Raw genomic sequence first — 19,588 nt, 5'->3', positions numbered from 1 at the left:
TGATTCACCAAGATCTTGTATTTCGAGTTTATTCATTAGATTTGGAATTTGGAGGTCCTTATCTTCAAGTGCTTTTGTGAGAAGGACGACCCTTTATTCCATTTCAACCATCTTTTCTTCCATCGTAGAGGTGTTAGTCATCATGACTGACACAACTTCCCAAGATGATGGAGAAGAAAGTGAATTGAAGTGAGCACATGAAATCTCATCTTTTGGGTTCCCTTCAGTGGGAGAGAATTCGTGCGACCAACTTCTTGTGAAGGAAAAAAGGGATTTGCCCCCATACTTGAGGTGTTCCAAGGTAGAGATGTCCTTGTTGATGACCTTGTTTCTTGTAAGAGGGTCTAAGGAGATGATTGTCTAGACCTTGGCTTCCTTAGTTGATTGAGATTGAAGTTAATTGTGAGCTTTAGGTTGGCTTCAATTGATTGCACCAATGCAGTTGTTGGTGGTAGCCGTACCAAATCTAATTGAAGTAGCTATTGTTGAAGCTTGAATGTTCTTGCTAGAGGTCATTGAAGTTGGTAGCAAGATGATGAAGATTTCTTTCTTTGAAGGAGAATGAGATGAGAGGTAGAAATGTCCCATTGGGCGTGCCAGAATTTGTGGACGACTAAATTTCTAGTTTGAAATAAATCAAAAAAGTAAAATAGTTTCACAAATATGAATTTGTCTTGATGAATATGTGATACAATTCTCTGAAATTACAAAAAAGTGATTCTCTGATTCAGTCTCCTTGAAAGACTTGTTGATTGAAATTGTAATAATGTGATTTTGACTCGAAAACCAAATATCCTTCAATTTGGATGAAGGATGGATCGATGACCCTTGAAACAAAATTATAATGAATCTTTGGCTATGAGCTTGTTAGAAATTCTTTGTTCTTCACGTTATTCGCGTGTTCTTCGTGCACTCTTCATCTTCGAAGGCTTGTGGTGGAAATTCTTCGGGGCTTTGGAGGCTTGAATCCGTAAAACTTCACCAATTTATAGTTTCTTGAAGTTTCTGGAGGCTTTTGACCTTGATTCCAATGACCTTTGAGATCTAGGAAGATGATTTGGATGATTTCTCTTCGAATGTTCTTCGTATTCGAAGTTGAAGTTCTTGAAGCTCCTGGAGGCTTCAGGGCTTGATTCCAGCAAAATTTCTGTACTTTTGAATCTTCTTTGATGCTGCTTGTGCTCTAGATGTCTTGGTGTCTTCCAAGATCTCTCCTAAGATGTCTTGGTGTTTGTAGAAATGCCTTAGGAAGGCTTCTATTTATAGGAGTTTGGGGTGGGTGAGTGACACATGGCAGAGTCTGATTGGTGACACATGTCACAGCCTGATTAGACTGCTTATGTCACTGCTTACACGTGCCTGACTGCTTATGTCATCGCTTACACGTGACGATGTGTGATTTTTTTTTTTTTTGGCATGCTTTTTATGCTTTTATTCCAAAGACACTTGGCAAACTTCTATAGGTTTCTGAATAGTGATAGTAGAACCTAGAGCAGGACATGGCGCTTTGTAATTAGCCATACTTTGTGGACTTGGTAGTATGATGTGTTTGTGATAAGTCTGGAATTTTCCCTCTTTACACCTGCCATTGACATCATTTCTTTATGCATCAATAACAATTTGTCCCCTAATGATGTTGCCATGGCTGAATTTTATTTTTAATGTCTTTAGAAATTAGGAGTTGAAAAAAAATTTTAACTCAAAAATCTCTGATTTCTGATATTGGTGCATTGACTAAGTTCGAAACTTATGCATGCTTTGTTAAAAGCATATTTTGCCAGTAATCTCGACAAAAGGAGGTCAACTATGAGTTATGTATTTCGGTTTTCTCTATGCCTCATATCCTCCTTGCTCTTTGTTTGTTGCGAAATTTTTATAGACATGGCATTATTCTCCTCTCTACAGTTTCCATCAATTACCAGGGTCTTGATTGGAAATTAAAAATTAAATTAAAAAAAAAAAACACCAAAAGTAAAAGAAAAATCAATTATGAAGTCAATTACATTACTATATATAATTAATTCATTTAAATGTTTGTAAAGCATAAAAAAGGATAAAATCTTAAAAGAAAAGGAAAGACAAGTATAAATCACTGTCAAAAGGGTAGCGCTTGGGGAAAAAAAAAACTTTTTTTATCTCAGCTCATGCTCACTAGCGTCTTTGATCTCAGTTCTTGCACAATTATGGCTTATCCAGATCCCCTACTCCTGTAGGCTCAGACTCAACAGATAGGATGCCGCTATAGTCACTCACGCCTAAATGAAAAATGCGATCAAATCACCTCTTATCCATTTTCTCCTAGCCCAAAAAAAAAAAAAAAAAAAAAAAAAATACTAGTCTGTCTCACTCAAGAGACAAAATAAACTGGATAACTAAACGTCTTGAACAAGATAGGAATGGTAACGGGCCTAGTTTGAGGCAGGTTTTTTTTTTATGCCGAACCCGATTCGTAGGCCAGATCCAAAAAAGCAAACCCGCCTCGTTTAATAAACGGGTTTTTTTAAAAAACCAAACCTGCCCCGATTTAGACCTAATATGTGGCCCAATCCAAAAAAAAAAAAAAAAAAAAAAAAAAAATTGCCTGAAGCCTGAAGCCTATACTGTGGCCCAATAAAATAAAATAAAAATTATGTTTGCACAGATTCAAGCAGCTGGAATCTAGGCAAACATATATATATATATATATATATTTGATTTTATACTAGCAGGAGTATACTTAGGTAGAGAAAATCAAAGAATAAAATTGAAAAATTGAAAAATAAAAAGACCCACCAGGAAATTATGGATGGATGAACAATGACCAAAGATTTATGATTTTCCCTTTCAAAATCACAAACACAAACACAAATCCTAACACCAACACAAACACAAAAATTTCAAATTTATGATTTTCCCTTTCAAAATCACAAACACAAACACAAATTTCAAGTTTACGATTTACGATTTATGATTTTCCCACTCAAAATCACAAACACAAACACAAAAATTTCAGATTTTTGATTTTTCCTTTCAAAATCACAAACACAAACACAAATCCTAACACAAACTCACATGATTGAGACGAAATGAACCCAAAAAAAAGAAAAAGAAAAGCTGGAGAACTAGGTGGTCCGGTGGAGAAACATGAAGGAAGCGAGGAGGCTAGGCTGCGGCAGTGAGGCGAGGGAACGAATGGGGATGATGTAGGGATGATAGTGAGAGTGAGGGAGGGTGAGGGCGGCTAGGCTGAGGCATTGAGTCTGAAAGTGAGAGGCGGTTGTATGTTGAGAGAGAATTTAGGGTTAGGTTTTGTTATAAGTTATATGTAATTTTATTTTTATTCTAAATGGGTCGGGTTCGAATTCAAATTCGGCGTGGGTATTACAAAAATCCGAACCCGACCTGGACCCATTTCAAATTTTATTTTAAAAACTCAAACCCAACCCTACTATTTATGGATTATCCATAAGGGTTGGGTCGGATACTTGCGGATCGGATAACAATTGTCATCCTAGAACAAGGTAGTGGGACACACCGAGTTTAAAACTAAAGTCATAAATCAGATCATATCACTCGATTTGATTCCATTCGTAACCACTTTTCCTCATTCCTTTAATCTCTACCTGCCAGTCCAAACTCTAAAACCAAAACATCTTTACTTGCTTTCCACTGTAATCATTACACACACTCCTCCCTCCCACTCTCGCTAATCCTTCCTTCTTGATCATCATCTTCTTTCTTCTTCTATATATTTCTTCTTCTTGTCAAGGTTTTTTTGTAATTTTTTTTTTATTCTAAACAGGTCGGGTTCAGATTCAAGTTCGAGGTGGGTATTGCAAAAACCCAAATCCAACCCGAACCCGGTTCGGGTTTTATTTTAAAAACCCAAACCCAACCTATCGTTTATCAGATCGGGTCGGACTGAATATCCACAAATCGAGTAACAATTGTCATCCATAGAACAAGACACTGGGACACACCTGGTTTAAAACTAAAGCCAGATGTCGGATCATATCACTCATTCGATTCGTAACCACTTTTCCTCATTCCTTTATCGTCTCTACCTGCCAGTCCAAACTCCAAAACCAAAACATCTTTACTTGCTTTTCCACTGTAATCGTTACACACACTCCTTCCTCCCACTCTCGCTAATTCTTCATTCTTGATCATTATCTTCTTTCTTCTTCTTCTATATATTTATATAAACAAGTTAGTCCAAACCAAAGCAAAAGGATCTAAATACAGAACAGGAACAGGATGGGAGGTGTCGGTGGTGAGATATTTGTTGTTACAGGTGCTGGCCAAGGTCACCTTCACCCTTGCATGGAGCTTTGCACCCACCTTTCCTCCCGCAATTTCCACACTACCCTCGTCATTCCCTCCATCTCCGGCACCACCCCCACTCAGATTCCCTCTTCCTTCTCTCAAAACCCACTCACTTCCTTCGTCTACATCACCTCGGGTCCTCCTATGCGACCCGGATCCGATCCGACCCGCCAGCAATCCGCCCTCGAACTCCAAGCCCATATCACCACCAACCGCTCTCAGTCCCAACCTCCCATCATCTGCGCCATCGTCGACTTCCAGATCGGGTGGACCAAAGAGGTCTTCCAAAAATTCAACATCCCCGTCGTTAGCTTCGTCAGCTTCGGCGCGTGCGCCGCCGCCATGGAGTTGGGCGCGTGGAAAGCCCAGGCCGGTCAGTTCAACCCGGGCGAGGAGGCCCGATTCATTCCCGGGTTACCCGAGGAAATGGCCATTACGCCCTCCGATCTTAAACGAAAACCTGTAGGTCCTCCACCTGGCGGCCCACCTGGAGGCGGCGGTGGTAGAGGTGGTGGTGGTCCGCCTAAACCCGGTGATCGGCCACCGTGGGTTCCAGAAGTTGAAGGCGCGATCGCGATGATGTTCAACACGTGTGACGATCTGGAGCGTCCGTTCATCGACTACATGACAGCTCAGATGGAGATGCCAGCGTGGGGCGTGGGCCCACTCTTGCCCGAACAGTACTGGAAATCATCATCGTCCAATTCGGTCATCCGCGACCGTCAGATCAGACAGCAGCAACGCCAATCAAATTACACCGAGGAGGAGGTGATCCAATGGTTAGACTCGAAGCCACGTGGCTCGGTACTGTACGTGGCATTCGGCAGTGAAGTGGGTCCCAGCATGGAGGAGTACCCACAAATAGCAGCCGCATTAGAACACTCAACAAACGAACCTTTTATCTGGGTCATACAACCCGGGTCGGGTATACCCAAACACGGTGGTGGTGGTGGGGGTCAACCCGGTTCAGAAAACCAAGAAGGGTACTATCCACATGGGCTGGATAGCAAAGTGGGTGAGAGGGGTTTGATAATAAGGGGATGGGCACCACAACTGTTGATACTGAGTCACCCATCGACTGGTGGATTTTTGTCACACTGTGGTTGGAACTCGACAGCTGAGGCTATAGGGCGTGGGGTCCCATTTTTGGCATGGCCCATTAGGGGTGATCAACACTACAATGCCAAGTTGGTGGTGAGCTATCTCAAAGTTGGGTATAAAGTGGCTCATGATCTTTCAGAAATGGTTAAAGAGGAGGACATTGTGAGAGGAATCGAGAGGCTAATGGGGGATCAAGAGATGCATGGAAGGGCTGCTAGGCTTCGTGCAAAGTTTGAGAATGGGTTTCCTGCTAGTTCTGAGGCTGCTTTGGATGCTTTTGGGGATTTTATTCGCCAAAAAGCACCTTAAATTAAGAGGACTCGAGATTTCAGTTGATGTTTACATCATTTTCTATGTTACCTTGTCTTGTGTGTGTGTACTGTGTGCCTCCTGTTCATGTAAATAACAAGGGCTTACAAATCTAATCCAAATAAGTTGCTTTTTTAATGCATGGATTAAGTGGTTTTAAGGCACATTGAAGAGCAAACAAGGACACTAGACAATGATGAAATCTATTTATTAAAAAAAAAAAAAAAAAAAAAACACTTGTTGATGGGATCGTGGCCTTTCATAACCATATTCCTTCTATTGAGGCTTTGGTTTCCCAACCTGCCTTGATTTTGGTTTCCAATTGGCTTTAACAATTCAACAATGTCCATTGTCATTGCCTCAGCCTTCGTCACATATGGAGAAGTGTCCTCCTTGAAATGGTGTGATAACCACAAATACACGGTCATAGACAACGCTTGATGCTAGTCTCTCGAGATCCAAGAGCTGGTTGACATCATTTCGAGCAGAAACCTTTAGCATGCCCGTTGCATTTTTGACAATAACATTCTGAGTGCGGGTTGAAGCAAGCCTCAGGATATGGTACATTGCTTTTGGGCCTCTTATATTAACTGGGGCAAAACAAAAGTTAAAACGATCTTCAAGAAATCATTTGTGTACTCTCTCCAACATATTTGCGACCTTCTTTATATGATCATGTCAACACGGAAACTATGATCCATCTAGACCGCAATTTTCATCAAACTTTTCAAGTAGATAGAAGAATACTACATTAGGGAGTCGAATAGCACAACAAATGGTTCAACCTGTTCAAAGAAAGGAAAGAGACAGACTTTCCTTACTTCTTCAGAGGGTTGCTTCAAACACTCAAATGTAGTCTAAATTATTCTTCTAAATGCAAGGTTGTGACTCCGTCCCAAAGTAACAGAATAACGGAATACTTGTTGCATCATCTAATCTTCCAATCACACCGCGTTTGCTTCGCACCCTTCTCCGCTCTTAAGTTGCAATACACATCAACAGGATCCCGTGATAAAACAGTCAAATAACCACCCTCAATAGCAACCATGGAATGGTGAACAATACCCTCCTCATTCACATGTTTTTCCTACTCAACCATGGTTGTACCACCAACACTACTATACAACCCTCATCTACTACACCTTGCGGCAATTCAACAGTTTTCCTATCATCTGCATCAAAATCACATTCTGATTCAACCATTGTCAAAGTGTCATCATCATTAGGAACTGTAGCTGAAGAAGAAGAAGAAGAAGAAGAAGAAGAAAAGGGTTCTAACAACCAGTGGGAAATGGTCAGTTTGGGACATCCAAAGCAGAAGCAGCAGGCTAATGCAAAGGAAGATAATCATACACTGTCTAAAAAAGAAAAAGGAATTGAAATATTGGTTGAATAGCAAAACCTAGAAGAAGAGGGACATGATGGTGATTTAATTTAAGTTTATTTAACTAACACACACTCACATGGAAAACCTGGCAGGCTGGAACACTTTCGGAGGGAGAGAGAACTAATTTGGTTGAGCTTGCTGGGCGATGACAACAGAACAGACTTAAGTCTTGACTCTTGCGGTGTTGGTCCCTCCTTGGTGCTGGTGGGTGTGCATTCATTGGATGAAACATGCCACCACAGTCCACAGGTTGATTCACTTTCTTGGTCCGCAAGGACGAGGTGAAAAGTTGGCAGAGACAATTTGAGAAATCAATGGATGTAGCAAATGCACAGCATTGCAACTTAAATGTTCTTAAGCCACCTACATATCAGCTGATGCTTGATAGCCTTCAGCCATTTTCACAACCGCACTCTTGACACCAATGCGATGACTGCTCATGTGCTTTTAGCATTTTCTTGGTCCACAAGGAGAAAAAAATAAAAAATAATAATTGAGAGAAATGCTGGCATAGAAACACTTCAAAAAATCAAAGGCATACATATAGCACACATTCACAGGAATTTGTAATATAAAGCAATTTAGGACAAACTCTAAAGTCATACTCACAACCAGTGTTTGTTTTACTTTATTTAATTATCGTTCCCTTATATATAGTCTTTCACAGGATACGCAGATCCCTTTAGAAAACAACAATGGATTCTATAAGCTCTTGAAGTGGAGCCAGCTCCTTTCTGTCAATTAGCACAAATTCCTGCACAAAACCACAGTGACAAGTTTAGCTAAAAACTTCACAATCAAGGTGCATTTTATATCAGACATACTCTAAATAGCTTATTGTATGTTAAAGAATGTTAAACACATGTCAAAATTGCACATTTGGGATGTCAAAAGTCAAAACACATTGGGACACTTAATGGAGAAAGCAATGAGATGCCTCTCCACTTGCTACGTCCAAGATTAATGGAGTAAGTATATTAAGGTTTTCCATGACCTGAGGTTCAAACAAATTATTCTGCAGAACCATGATCCAAGGAAACAAAGCTCTTTTTCTTTTTTTTGATAAGTAAGAAAGATGTATATTTAAAAATCTACTTTATGCATGAAAAGCACAAAGCTGACCAGCATTTACAAAGAAGAAAAAGAAACAAAGAAGAGAATAAACAAAGAAGAAAACTAAGAATAAAAGAGGAGAGAACAAAGGAACTAAGGGAGAGAATCACTAGATGAGAGTCCCCAAGCCCGAGACTAGTCAAATAGAGATGAATAGAGATCCACTAAAATAGGCAAGCAACTGATCTCTGGAGCTATTGAAGAGTCCTCAAAAGTCTGCCGATTGCACTCCTTCCAAAGACATCACAATAAGTGCTTTGGAACTGTTCTTGGTAAGACTCACGAAATCTCAAAAGATTTAAGAACAAAACTCCACAACCAATGAGCCTTCGCACAATGAAGCAATAAGGGGCTATTTGGATTTTTATTTTTCATCACTCACCACTCCTCACTTAATTTTCGTCACTCATCACTCATTACTCATCACTTAAAATACACCATCACTCTACACGAAGTGTGTTTGGCACCATCACTCAACTTGTCATCACTCGATATTTTTCAACTGTTTGTGGGCCCCATATCTCTCACTTGGTGCAGCTTTTATGTTTTTTTTTTTTTTTTTTCCTTTAACCCTCAGTACCCAAACTCACCGAACCCAGTAAAAAAAAAAAAAAAAAACCCCAAAAACCTGAAGGTCCCGAACCCAGTGAAAGAAGAACAAAAAAAAAAAAAAAATCCCATAAACCCCAACCCAATGAAAGAAGAAGAATAGTGTGAAAGGAAAAAGAAAAAAAAAATGATGAAGAAACCGAACCAGTGAAAAAAAAAAAAAAAAAAAAAAAAAAAAAAAAAGAGGGTCAAAAGTTGGCTGACTCTGACCGTGGGATCTATATGTAGTTTTAATTACGGAAATGTCATTGAAAACAAAGTTATGAAAACTAAAAATACCTAAAATGTGTTTTCAGTTTCCATAACTTATCACTTAAAAATCAGAGAATTGAGTGATAAAAACAGAGTTATGAGTTATGAAAACATGAAATCCAAACAAGCCTCTCAATCATGGGTCCCACCATTTTTGAATTATAGGTGATGGAAACAGAGTTATGAGTTATGGAAACATGAAATCCAAACACCCCCTAAGTGATCCACAATCTCCCCACAACAATGACACATAATACACCAATCAACAAAATCAAAACCCCTAAGTCTCAAATTATCAAGGAAACAAAGCTTTCATGCTAGGAAATGCTTCAAGTTCTTTATCTTTAAAATAAAAAATAAAAAGTTATGTTCCCCAATTGCAAATCCTAGTGTAAAATGAACAAGCACAAAAATGGACGAGATCTCACTTTGAGGTTAATGCCAACATTCTGCAAACTAATGCTAGCTTTGATTTGTTACAATGGGATGTTCCCCAATGTCAGCTTTGATTTTGATCTTTCTGAACACTTGTGCAGACTATTACTAAATAGGAAGTTGCATCAATCAATGATAATGCAACAAATTGTTGGCTTCTTTAATATTATTTACATCCCACTGTAACAAATTTAGTCTTATGATGGTAGCAAGGCATCGCCTAGGTTCAGAATTACCAGATGTTATCTCAAAACATAGTAATATTTGCTGTAGGAACCCTTGCCAGCTCCAAAGATCCAAAACAAGCATAAAGAAATGAGAGAAGTGATTTTTAAAACCAAACCCATCTTGTATGATTGAGTTGTTACAAAAGATTAAAGAATTTCGCAAAAAATTGAAGTCACAAAGCTCAGGATTAAGAAATGTAAAACTTTATGCATGACTTGAAATACACATATTTTATTCCCTTTTTGTTTTTTGGTAAGCTACACTCCAAGTGGGTCATGAACCTACAACCTCAAGTTACGCACCAAGTGGGTCATGAACTGACGACCTCACATGCTATGACAAACACATTGACTAGTGATCCACAAGCATCATATAGTATATTAAATCAAATGCTTGAATAATGCTATAGAATCTTTAGAATTTAGCATGGTTTTATCATATATATATATATATATATAAGATTCTGGTGTAACTTAGAAATATCGTCTTTCAAAAGCATGATTAAGGGAAGAAAAAGGCAGACTTTTGGATCATCAAATGATCATGAATCAAGATTTGCTAGAGTAGTAGTAGACTCTTATGGTTACTTATTTTCCTTTCTTATCAAGTTTCACTTCTTTAATATTATGCAGACTGAGTACAAAAATTATATAGAGAATAAATTATGGTATTTATTTCAAGATCATGTTGACGGTCAATAGATACTAGTTCTGTTCATGAAACCACCATGGAATGAAGAACTCAAACAAAAGAATAAAGAAAAATAAATTAGTCATTGAGATATAGAAGACTTACACAAGTAAATAGTATAAAATGCTTGAAGCATGTATTTAGATGGGCCTCCTCCTTGAGGCTTACAATTTTCTGAAAGTGAGAGTGGTAGATGTGGGCATATACACGGAACAATCTTTTGAATATTGTCTTGACAACATCTTTGAAGTTGGGAGGAAAGGGTGACCCTATGAAATTTTTACTAGAACAAATAAATATAAAAAGCATAGAGATATAATTGAGATAATGTACAAATATGACAATGGATATTACCGAGCTTTTGAGGAAAAAGGGATTCATTATCAAGCTGGCCTTCAATCCAGTCCATTAAAAGTTCAACATATCTTGGAGCAGAAACCTCAATAGGTTTCTTGATTTTTTCACCATCTGCCCACCGATACTCGTATCTGTAAAATTTATAAGCATATTGAAACTGTAAATCTATACTTACAATTATCCATATATCTATCTAGAGTTTTTTTTTTTTTTTTGATAAGTGTATCTATCTAGAGTTTTAACACTTCTTTATTCTTTTTTCCTTTTTATCTTTTTTGTTGAGAGGGGGGGTGTGGGTGTTTAAATATAACTGATTTTAACAAAAATTATTTCAAGAGATTTATATAGGCATTTCATTTTATATCACCATTTAATCAGTTTATGTCATTCTAGGAGGCATGTACTAAAAATATAGATTAGTTTGTAAATCTATAGGCTTAAAATATATGGGAAAAAAAAAAAAAAGGCTTCAATGTTAAATATTCTGGTAAATAAATATATGGCAAATTGCACTCTCCCCTCTTAACTATGGTGCAGTTGAAATGTCCCCCTAAACTACAAAACTAAGCAATGATAACTTAAGGAAGCGGGGTGTAATTATTTTGGAGTGGTACTTCATGTGTAAAACTGAGAGAGTGAATCACCTATTTCTACAGAGTGTCATGGCAAGGGAGTTGTAGTCTATGATATTTTTCTTGTTTGGGGAGAGGGGCATTACTCACTTTTGAAGTTTAAGGGGTACACTTCAACGGCACCATAGTTGAAGGAGGTTGGGGGTGGGAGGTGCAATTAACCCAAAAATATATACACAATGCATCTAGATATCACATTTAGAACCACGTCTTCCCCAAAATGATCAGAAAAATAATCCATATGCTGATTAATTATAGCAAAAACTGCCAAAAAGAAACAACTTCTTTCAAGTTTTAAAGTAGTAAAGGTCATGTAGACATGATGCTTGTTTAGACAAGAAAATCAGTTATGTGGTAGTTACCTGGGAGTAACAAGTAACATTGCCACACAAAATGGAACCATGTGCAAGACAAGTGAGGCAAAGTGAGGTTGAAAGGACTTCATTTACATATTTAATACCATGTAAGTAATATGGGTAGACCAAAAGCTATTAATTTAGTTGGATTTTTAAAAATTTTATACAAACAATTTAATTAGGTGAGGGAGAGACCAACTTCTCACTTTATATGTTACTGTAGATGGAAAAGAACCCACCAATGGAAATATCCCAATTACTACCAAATTGGAGGAAATTTGAAAAAATCAGTGGAAAGTAACACTATTGAATTTCTATAAACTAAGTGTGCATTTGGCTACAACTTAAAAAGCCAACTTATTTTATTATTCAGCTTATTTTTGTTACTATTTATAAGTCCCACTGCACTTTTTGGTACTATTCATGGGTCTTCCTGTATTATTTTAATTAACTTTTACCTTTATTTACAGTACTTTCAACAAAAAGTTTTCAGTTTCAGTAAAATAAACGGATCCCAAACAGACCCTAAATGTCATAAAAGAAGATGAAAAAAAAAAAAATACAGGTTTCAATATTATTCCATACTTGGGGCCTGCTGTCATTGTTGGACAATTCTCATTAGTACAGAATTCTGTGAGGGTCCCATAGAGCAAATTTACTTGGTTGAAGAAATCCACAGCTGAAGAAAAAAAAAAAAAAAAAAAAAAAAAAAAACCAACTTCAAATTTGAATCTCATGCAAGAGCTGCAGCAAAGCAAAAGTTGGTTGGAAAAAAGTATTATTACATTTAAGCATCAGCTAAATAAAGAACATTACACAAATTAGATAATACAGCTGAATAGCACATGATTGTACTAAACCTAGCAGATTGACAGGCTTAAAATGAAGGGAAAAACTCACATACATTAACAGGCTACATATTCTGAAATTGTAAGTGCACACATGCATGCAAGAGAGAGTGAGAGAAAGAGAGAGTTACTGTTGACAGCAAGCCACTCATTCAAGTCCTCCCCAGTAGGAAGTTTTACAGCCTCCCTTAGGTTTCCACTACCTAGGGTGGCATCAATGTGCTTTCTAAGTTGTGCCCCCTGCAATAGAACAGGATAAGTATTGGAGCTTTCAGTTATACCAATAAAATAACAATCAGAGAATCATTAATAAAGAGGCAATGTATTTCAATTAGCCACAATAAGACAGATCTAAAGAACTGGACCAGAGGCTCTGGAAATGGCAACTTGATCATCATATCAAAAAGAATATCAAATACATTTTCTACATGGTTATTCAATTCATTAAATATGCATTTAAAAAAGTACCATTGCATTGACTCAACCTTGTTTCTCTGTCCATTTTTACCACTCAATTGTTTCTCAGCACATGTTATCCCCAAAATAAACTATTGGCAGTCATATTTCAGCCACTGGATCCAAATAAGGCCCCAATGAAATGACATGGACTAAAGGGGCTTTGTAGGCGGCAGGATAGTCCTTTAAAGAAAAGGCTGGAACAGCCCCATAACATGACCAAGCTGCGGGCGCCAAGTGGTTGACATTCACACAACAAAAGGACCTGATTTCAGCCAATTCCTGGGATGTTTCCAGCATTGAAATTGGGCCCTGCTCCCACAACCCTGGAAATTGATTTTGCAGCAGAGAGGACTCTTTGCTAAAGGTTTAGGTCTTAAAATCTTGTTTTAATTGGATAAAGTGACTGCTGATAGAAGCAATATGACGCAGATGCATATGCATAAACTTGTTCTCCTTCACCAAGAATGATTTTTCAGCCTATCAAAAAGAAAAATATGCTCTCTCTATGTAGATATACGTTCACTAGGGATCAAACTAAGGGATATAAGCATATTTGATTTGTTGGGGATAGTTTTTTTATATAAGTAATAATGAATTTTAATAAATGAACTCTAAAATTGTTTCCAAAAGAACTACAATCTAAGATCTACTAAAGAAATAGAAGACATTCCACCAATTAGAAGACATTCCACCAATTATAATACAACACTCAAACAAAGAAAGTAAAAATATAGATTTCATCTCAACGACTCTACCCCTTTAAACATTCAAGTATTCCTCTCTCTCCAAATTGTACACATAACACACTGAGGATTAGAATTCCAAATAAGACTATTAGTATGTCAACCGTACAGCCCTCTCCAACAAGCATAGTCATCTATCATATTCTCTAGCATCACCCAATCAATTCCTATTACAGAAAATACAAAGAACCACATCCTACAGGCAAATGAAAAGTGTAACAAGAAGTGATCCACAGACTGGCAACTATATGACATAAGTATTAAGCATAATTTTCATCTATGAAATAACAGGTGTTACTTTCATGCTTTATCATCACTGTCTGTGTAGCTGTTTCTTCTTAAGAATTGGAGATTTACTCCTTATTAGTTGTAACTAATTATTACACTTTTGCTATAAACAATTAAAACCTATTTCCAAAAGTGAATTTGGTCTTACATATTTTGAGCCTTAAATCAAAAGGCCAAAATCTGGATCATCAACAACTCAGATAACCCACATAAGTCTCCCATATAAATATATATATATATATATATATATATATGTGAGTGTGTATCATGAAACTGACCCCTAAAAAAGAAAAAAAATAAACACAAAGCACATAAAGCACCAAAAACTAAGGTCTAGTGAGCCATGACAAATATTGGATAAAGGACATCAGTCAATATCTACTGTTCTAATTTGGTACTGAATTCCTAAAGATCCTACACTAGAGAGAGGGAGAGAGCAAGTGTTGATGATGGTGGTGGTGGTGGTGTTCATGACAAAGACAATAAAGATGGCGAAGACTGAAGAGACAATGATGATTGAAGCAAGTTCTTTCCCATACAAGAGTAAGCAATACAAGATTTTCTGATGGTACAAAAAACAAATGAGCACCCATGTAAAACAGATAAATAAATAAAAACATTTTAAAAATCTTGTAAAACCCAAAGCACCAAGAAAGAGATGTGACTAGATAGAAAAGGGACTTAACCTTGCTCCCTGAGGGCGCACTCTTTTTTGGGCGGAATGTCCTTTGGTTTCTGTTTGCAGAAGAATTAAAAAGGCGAATATATATCAGCAAAAGAGGTGCATCACATGGTTTTAAAGGGCATCAATATTCAAATAAAATCTAATGTAATAAGGAATATTTATGAACAGCACAAAACCATGATCTTCACACCTACAAGGACACACACACACCAAAGGAGCAATAGAACCACATACTGAAACTTTGGCATCAAGTCAGGTAGAAACTTGTATAAATAGTCATTCCCAGCAACAATAATAATTTCAAATTAAAATAAATACATACATAAAAATGTACAAATAGCCTGGAAAAAAACTTCCCAATGCACTCTTGACTCATTTTACCCTAAATTAACTAGCTTTGGTACAATACATTTATATGCTTTGAACTTCACCACCATGTTTCTCATAATGAGAGGCCCCTGGTCTAGATTATTCAAGGATCCACTACGAGTTTAATAAAATAGACAACATTAGCTTACCTGTCCAAAGTTTACTATCTAATTTTTTTTATAAAGCAAAAGCCTTCTTCCTTTTAGTTTAGAACCAATCATTGAGCATGTATATCTCCCCTATAATCTTGCAATACATAAAGTCATCCATATAACACTGCCATCCCTACATAATCAAACTCTCTTCAAGGATCTCATTATCACTTCTTAAGTAATAGCGATGTCCTTTACATTCATACCCAATCATTGAATTTTTTTTTTTAACACTCCCGGTGGGTTTTGAACCCACAACTTACCCTCCACCCTTCCTTATGTGGGGGAAGAGGTGGGATTTGAGCTAGAGCTCATTGGACAATCTTTTTTTTTTTTGGGATTTACATTTAAACCTAACTGCAAAACACATTCTCTCCTCGGGTGCGTTGCATTTTTGGACTTTGCAAGAAGTAATCACTAAAGCTTTGCAAAGGCAGATGAAGTGTTTCATAATAAGGTCGCTCCTCTTCAATTTAAATGGCATCCCTTTTCCATTGTTTAAAAAAAAAAGCATCCTACAATACTGATATAAGGCTCTTAAACATATCACGGAGAATCGTTCCTATAATAGAAAAAACAGACAAGAGGGCTCCTTTCTCAAAGCAAGCCCTGTCCTTCTTGGTGCCATATCTTTCAGGAAGTTACATTCTGACAAAAGCAATAGCATATAATTCAATTATGCTAGGCAACTAGCTCAACAATTGAGCAGTCATTTATTTATATCCGGTGGAAATGCACCTATAGCATATATTATTTCTTTTTCTTCTAAGCAAGATTGTATTTGTAGAAGAAAATTACATTCTGAAAGAAGTAATCAAGATATAAAAAAATGAGACCACACGTTTAGCTCACCAATTCAAACTATCATTTATTATGTCTAATTGAAAAAATGCCCCTATAGCATATAAATAACCAACGTTATCTATTAAAAATACACCACTTAAAAAATGCACACCACAGACATTGTGAACAGTCAATTTTAAGGTGCAGACAGCAGATGTCTACCAGCAGAACCAAGATATCATCATAAACAGGCAAATGCATCTGAATCCATACATGTGAACAAGTTAATTAATTTTTGAATAAGCATATCAACCACTTAGAAGATGCTGCAAAAACTTGTTCAGAATTTGAATCCATAAAGTGAATACTATCACCATAATCAGCGGTTTCTTTTTCCAGAGTTTGAAACTTTTGGTCATTGTGAAGAAAACAAGAGATGCTGCAAAAACTTTCCTCTTATTCTATTTTAGATTGAAACCATCATGTCTATTCCTTTCTAATAAAGGAATGATTCTCCATCTTAGTTCATACACATAAAATGTTGACAGAACTATTGCTTAGTTCTTATAATGAAAAAGGAATGAACAGGGGAAGTTTTCATGAAGACCAAAGTTGTTATGCAACACTTCATTCATTCTAAAACTTCAATGTTCACTTCATATGAAATCCATCAGCACAATGCACTCACGGCATCTTGTGTACAATTAGAACGGGGATTTCCCACTTTAGCTTCATCTTTTGAATACCCAAAATAACTTTTAGATAAAATTACATGTTTAATAGAAGATCAAATATCTACAACCAAGACTAAAATAGTCAAAAGAAAAATTCAAGAACACCATTTAAAATGAACTACCATCACTCAAATTCTAACCCATATTCCCCACCACTTTCTCCTTTATAGTTTATCTTTCCTTATTTCACTATTTTCCGACTCTCTTATAACTAAATAACTTCCCACATCTACTCACATAACTTCTTTATCTCATATTCTCAACTAGTTAGAATATTATAACGCAAAAACAACTATAGAATGTTAAAATTGAACTTCAATTTGGATTTTGGACCCATTCAATTCAAGTAATTTTTGTTTTTTTGATAAATAATTTTAACATATGGCGTCCACAATTGCTCTTTATCATCATGCCAAGAAATCAATTTGTTTTTGGTGTAGGTGGGTATCAACCCAGACCTCTTATTCCACCATGAAGCTTCTATTTGTAATAATTATAAATAAAATTATAAAAAAAAAAAAAAAAAAAAAAAAACCCATATACACAATCTTGATCATATAGCTTTTTGAACCCATTTGCAATTATGCCAAATAAATAAAAAGTAAATATATAACCGTTCGAAGTCACTATCTAAAATCACTAATCTGATCTAATCTTCTTCACATAAAGCAACCCAATAAAAAGAGAAGTACATTTTTTTTTTTTTAAATTATTTACCTGCCGAGGCCAAAGAGACTCATGGCTAGCGCGAGAGAGAGCGAGGATTCAGAATTCTTTCAGGTGTGCTATTTGAGTAAATTTCGAATGAGTTCCTGAATGTGCTCTTATTTGCGTGGAGCGCCCCAGAGAATGAGATGTGATGAGATATAAAATTATGCAGAGATTGACTTTTTTTTCTTTTTTTGAGAAACAATGCAGAGATTGACCGCCTGTACATGTGCTGTAAAGAAAAGATGTACGTATTTTAAGGGAGTTTCGGCCCTACGTAGGGACCACTACTTTTACCACCATTTTGGGCCGTCAATTATTTTCATAACGATCTACCATTCGTTCTTTACCGTTTGTTTCTAACAAAAAGTAAAACATATTTGTTTTTCACTACTCATATTTGATCACATTCTAGTTCCCGTAAAAATTGTATCCATATATTTTCTTGGTAAGAAATGAGGTCTTTTTTTTTTTTTTTTTTTTTAATCAGAAAAGAAACAAAACAGCTTTATAAACTAAAAATGAGAGATTACATCTTGGATTATAGCTTACTTAATGAAGTAAGGATTCTCTTCAATCCATGTTAAAAAATCAACAATGCCAAAAGGGACACGCAAGGAATGAGTTTAATAGTGTATCAAGAGGGACACATAGTTAGGTGAATGGTTTGTGGGGTCTGTTGGAACTATTTTAATTCATTCATTATTATGCCAGAACTGCCCCAAAATATGATAGGCAGGGATTGGGTTCACTTCTTTTGTGCATTAGACTTATTAGAACGTTGATGTGTGGCAAAAGTTTGAATCACAATAGGTCCAATGCACAAGAGAACAAGACTCAAGTTAGATCCTAATATAACATACTTTATATACTATATAAAAAATGAGTCCAAATTTGATAATGATGGGGTGTAAAACCTATTTTTTACACCCTCCAACCATAACATGCCACATAATCTATACACAACTTTTCACTATTTGAAGAATAGGGCTAACCACACAATCATTCATCTTATTAAGAGCCCTCTAATAAATAAAAAATCCCATCCTCCTTCCCTTGGAATCGAAGAATCACCAATGAACAAACCTCCACCTACCAATTTGACAACCACCGGAGACATTGCCGGAGTTTGAAAAGGAAATATTTGTTTGGATCCCCTACACTTTGGCTATGTGTGTGGTGGTGCTGAAGCACTTGCTTTTAACCATTTTGTTGTTGGGTTCTATTCGTTCTTACCGTGTGAGCTCTCAAGCAAAAATCCATCAAATACATTTTTGAATTTTGGTAAAGAATTTTTTTTTTTTTTTTTTTTTTGGGTTACCAACACTTAACTTTGTGTTTGACAGTGCCCAAGCTCTTCTTTTTTTTTTTTTTTTTTTTTTTGTGTTGGGTCCTCTTCAATCTTCCACTGTGCAAGTTCTCAATGATATTAGCCTCTTCGATGTCTCTTAGTCTGGTGAGGTTTGTGGTGGGAGTTGAGGAGGGAGATGAGATTTTAGAGACTCTTTTTTACATTGGTTTGAAAACGTGAAATATGATTTTTTTTTTTTTTTAGATGTTATTAGATGTATTAGGATGTATTGATTTTACAATGAGTCTTAAGTAAAAGGCTGATGTGGCATGTTCTTATTAGCTGGTATAAACCAAAAGGTTTACACCCCGTCCTTATTGAATTTATTCTCATAAAAAATTGGTCATAGAAATTACTGATGCACCAAGTAAATATACTCTCCTTAATTATTACACATGCAGGGTAATTTAAACTCACCCTATAGGTACTTGTCCCATCTTTTGCCCCTAATGAAGCGGGTTTTGCCCACCCCAGTAGCAAATAGGGTGGAGACAAGGAGTTAAGAAGGGCTAAGTCCTTCCCCATAAGTACCCCTCCCTTTATATAATATTTTAATATGTTTTTTAAAAGGCATATATATATATATATATATGTGTGTGTGTGTGTGCACACGCGCATGTGTGTGTTCTTTAACTTTCAAAATTAAAATTAATGAATCTTGTGCTGTTTTATTATTTAATTTATATTCTATATT

The 19,588-nt window shown here is 36.4% G+C and overlaps 2 protein-coding genes across 2 annotated transcripts; one reads left to right on the top strand and one right to left on the bottom strand.

Annotated features, from left to right (window-relative positions):
- Window positions 1-3,979: 3,979 nt before the first annotated feature.
- LOC126714319 (scopoletin glucosyltransferase-like) lies at window positions 3,980-5,853 on the top strand. The gene has a single exon (XM_050414415.1). It carries the CDS (start codon window positions 4,237-4,239, stop codon window positions 5,713-5,715), a length of 1,479 nt encoding a protein of 492 aa, XP_050270372.1. The 5' UTR covers window positions 3,980-4,236; the 3' UTR covers window positions 5,716-5,853.
- Window positions 5,854-7,622: 1,769 nt separating this feature from the next.
- LOC126714320 (MOB kinase activator-like 1A) lies at window positions 7,623-17,760 on the bottom strand. Its single transcript, XM_050414416.1, has 7 exons — window positions 17,553-17,760; window positions 14,799-14,847; window positions 12,754-12,862; window positions 12,360-12,453; window positions 10,784-10,917; window positions 10,535-10,698; window positions 7,623-7,856 (listed from the first exon to the last, which is right to left on the bottom strand). The coding sequence occupies exons 1-7, from the start codon at window positions 17,573-17,575 to the stop codon at window positions 7,785-7,787; spliced, it is 645 nt and encodes a 214-aa protein (XP_050270373.1). The 5' UTR covers window positions 17,576-17,760; the 3' UTR covers window positions 7,623-7,784.
- Between the last annotated feature and the right edge of the window lie 1,828 nt (window positions 17,761-19,588).

This window comes from Quercus robur, chromosome 2 (genome assembly GCF_932294415.1).
Source record: "Quercus robur chromosome 2, dhQueRobu3.1, whole genome shotgun sequence".
Classification (NCBI taxonomy): Eukaryota; Viridiplantae; Streptophyta; class Magnoliopsida; order Fagales; family Fagaceae; genus Quercus; species Quercus robur.
This window is presented reverse-complemented; position numbering and strand designations above follow the sequence as displayed.

Excerpts from the sequence above, each read along its gene's own strand:
- LOC126714319 (XM_050414415.1), top strand. The coding sequence starts at position 4,237 with ATGGGAGGTGTCGGTGGTGAGATATTTGTTGTTACAGGTGCTGGCCAA.
- LOC126714320 (XM_050414416.1), bottom strand. The coding sequence starts at position 17,575 with ATGAGTCTCTTTGGCCTCGGCAG. Across the intron at positions 10,699-10,783 it reads CCTTTTTCCTCAAAAGCTCG|GGTCACCCTTTCCTCCCAAC; the intron begins GTAATATCCATT and ends AAAATTTCATAG. Across the intron at positions 7,857-10,534 it reads ATTTTATACTATTTACTTGT|GAATTTGTGCTAATTGACAG; the intron begins GTAAGTCTTCTA and ends GGTTTTGTGCAG.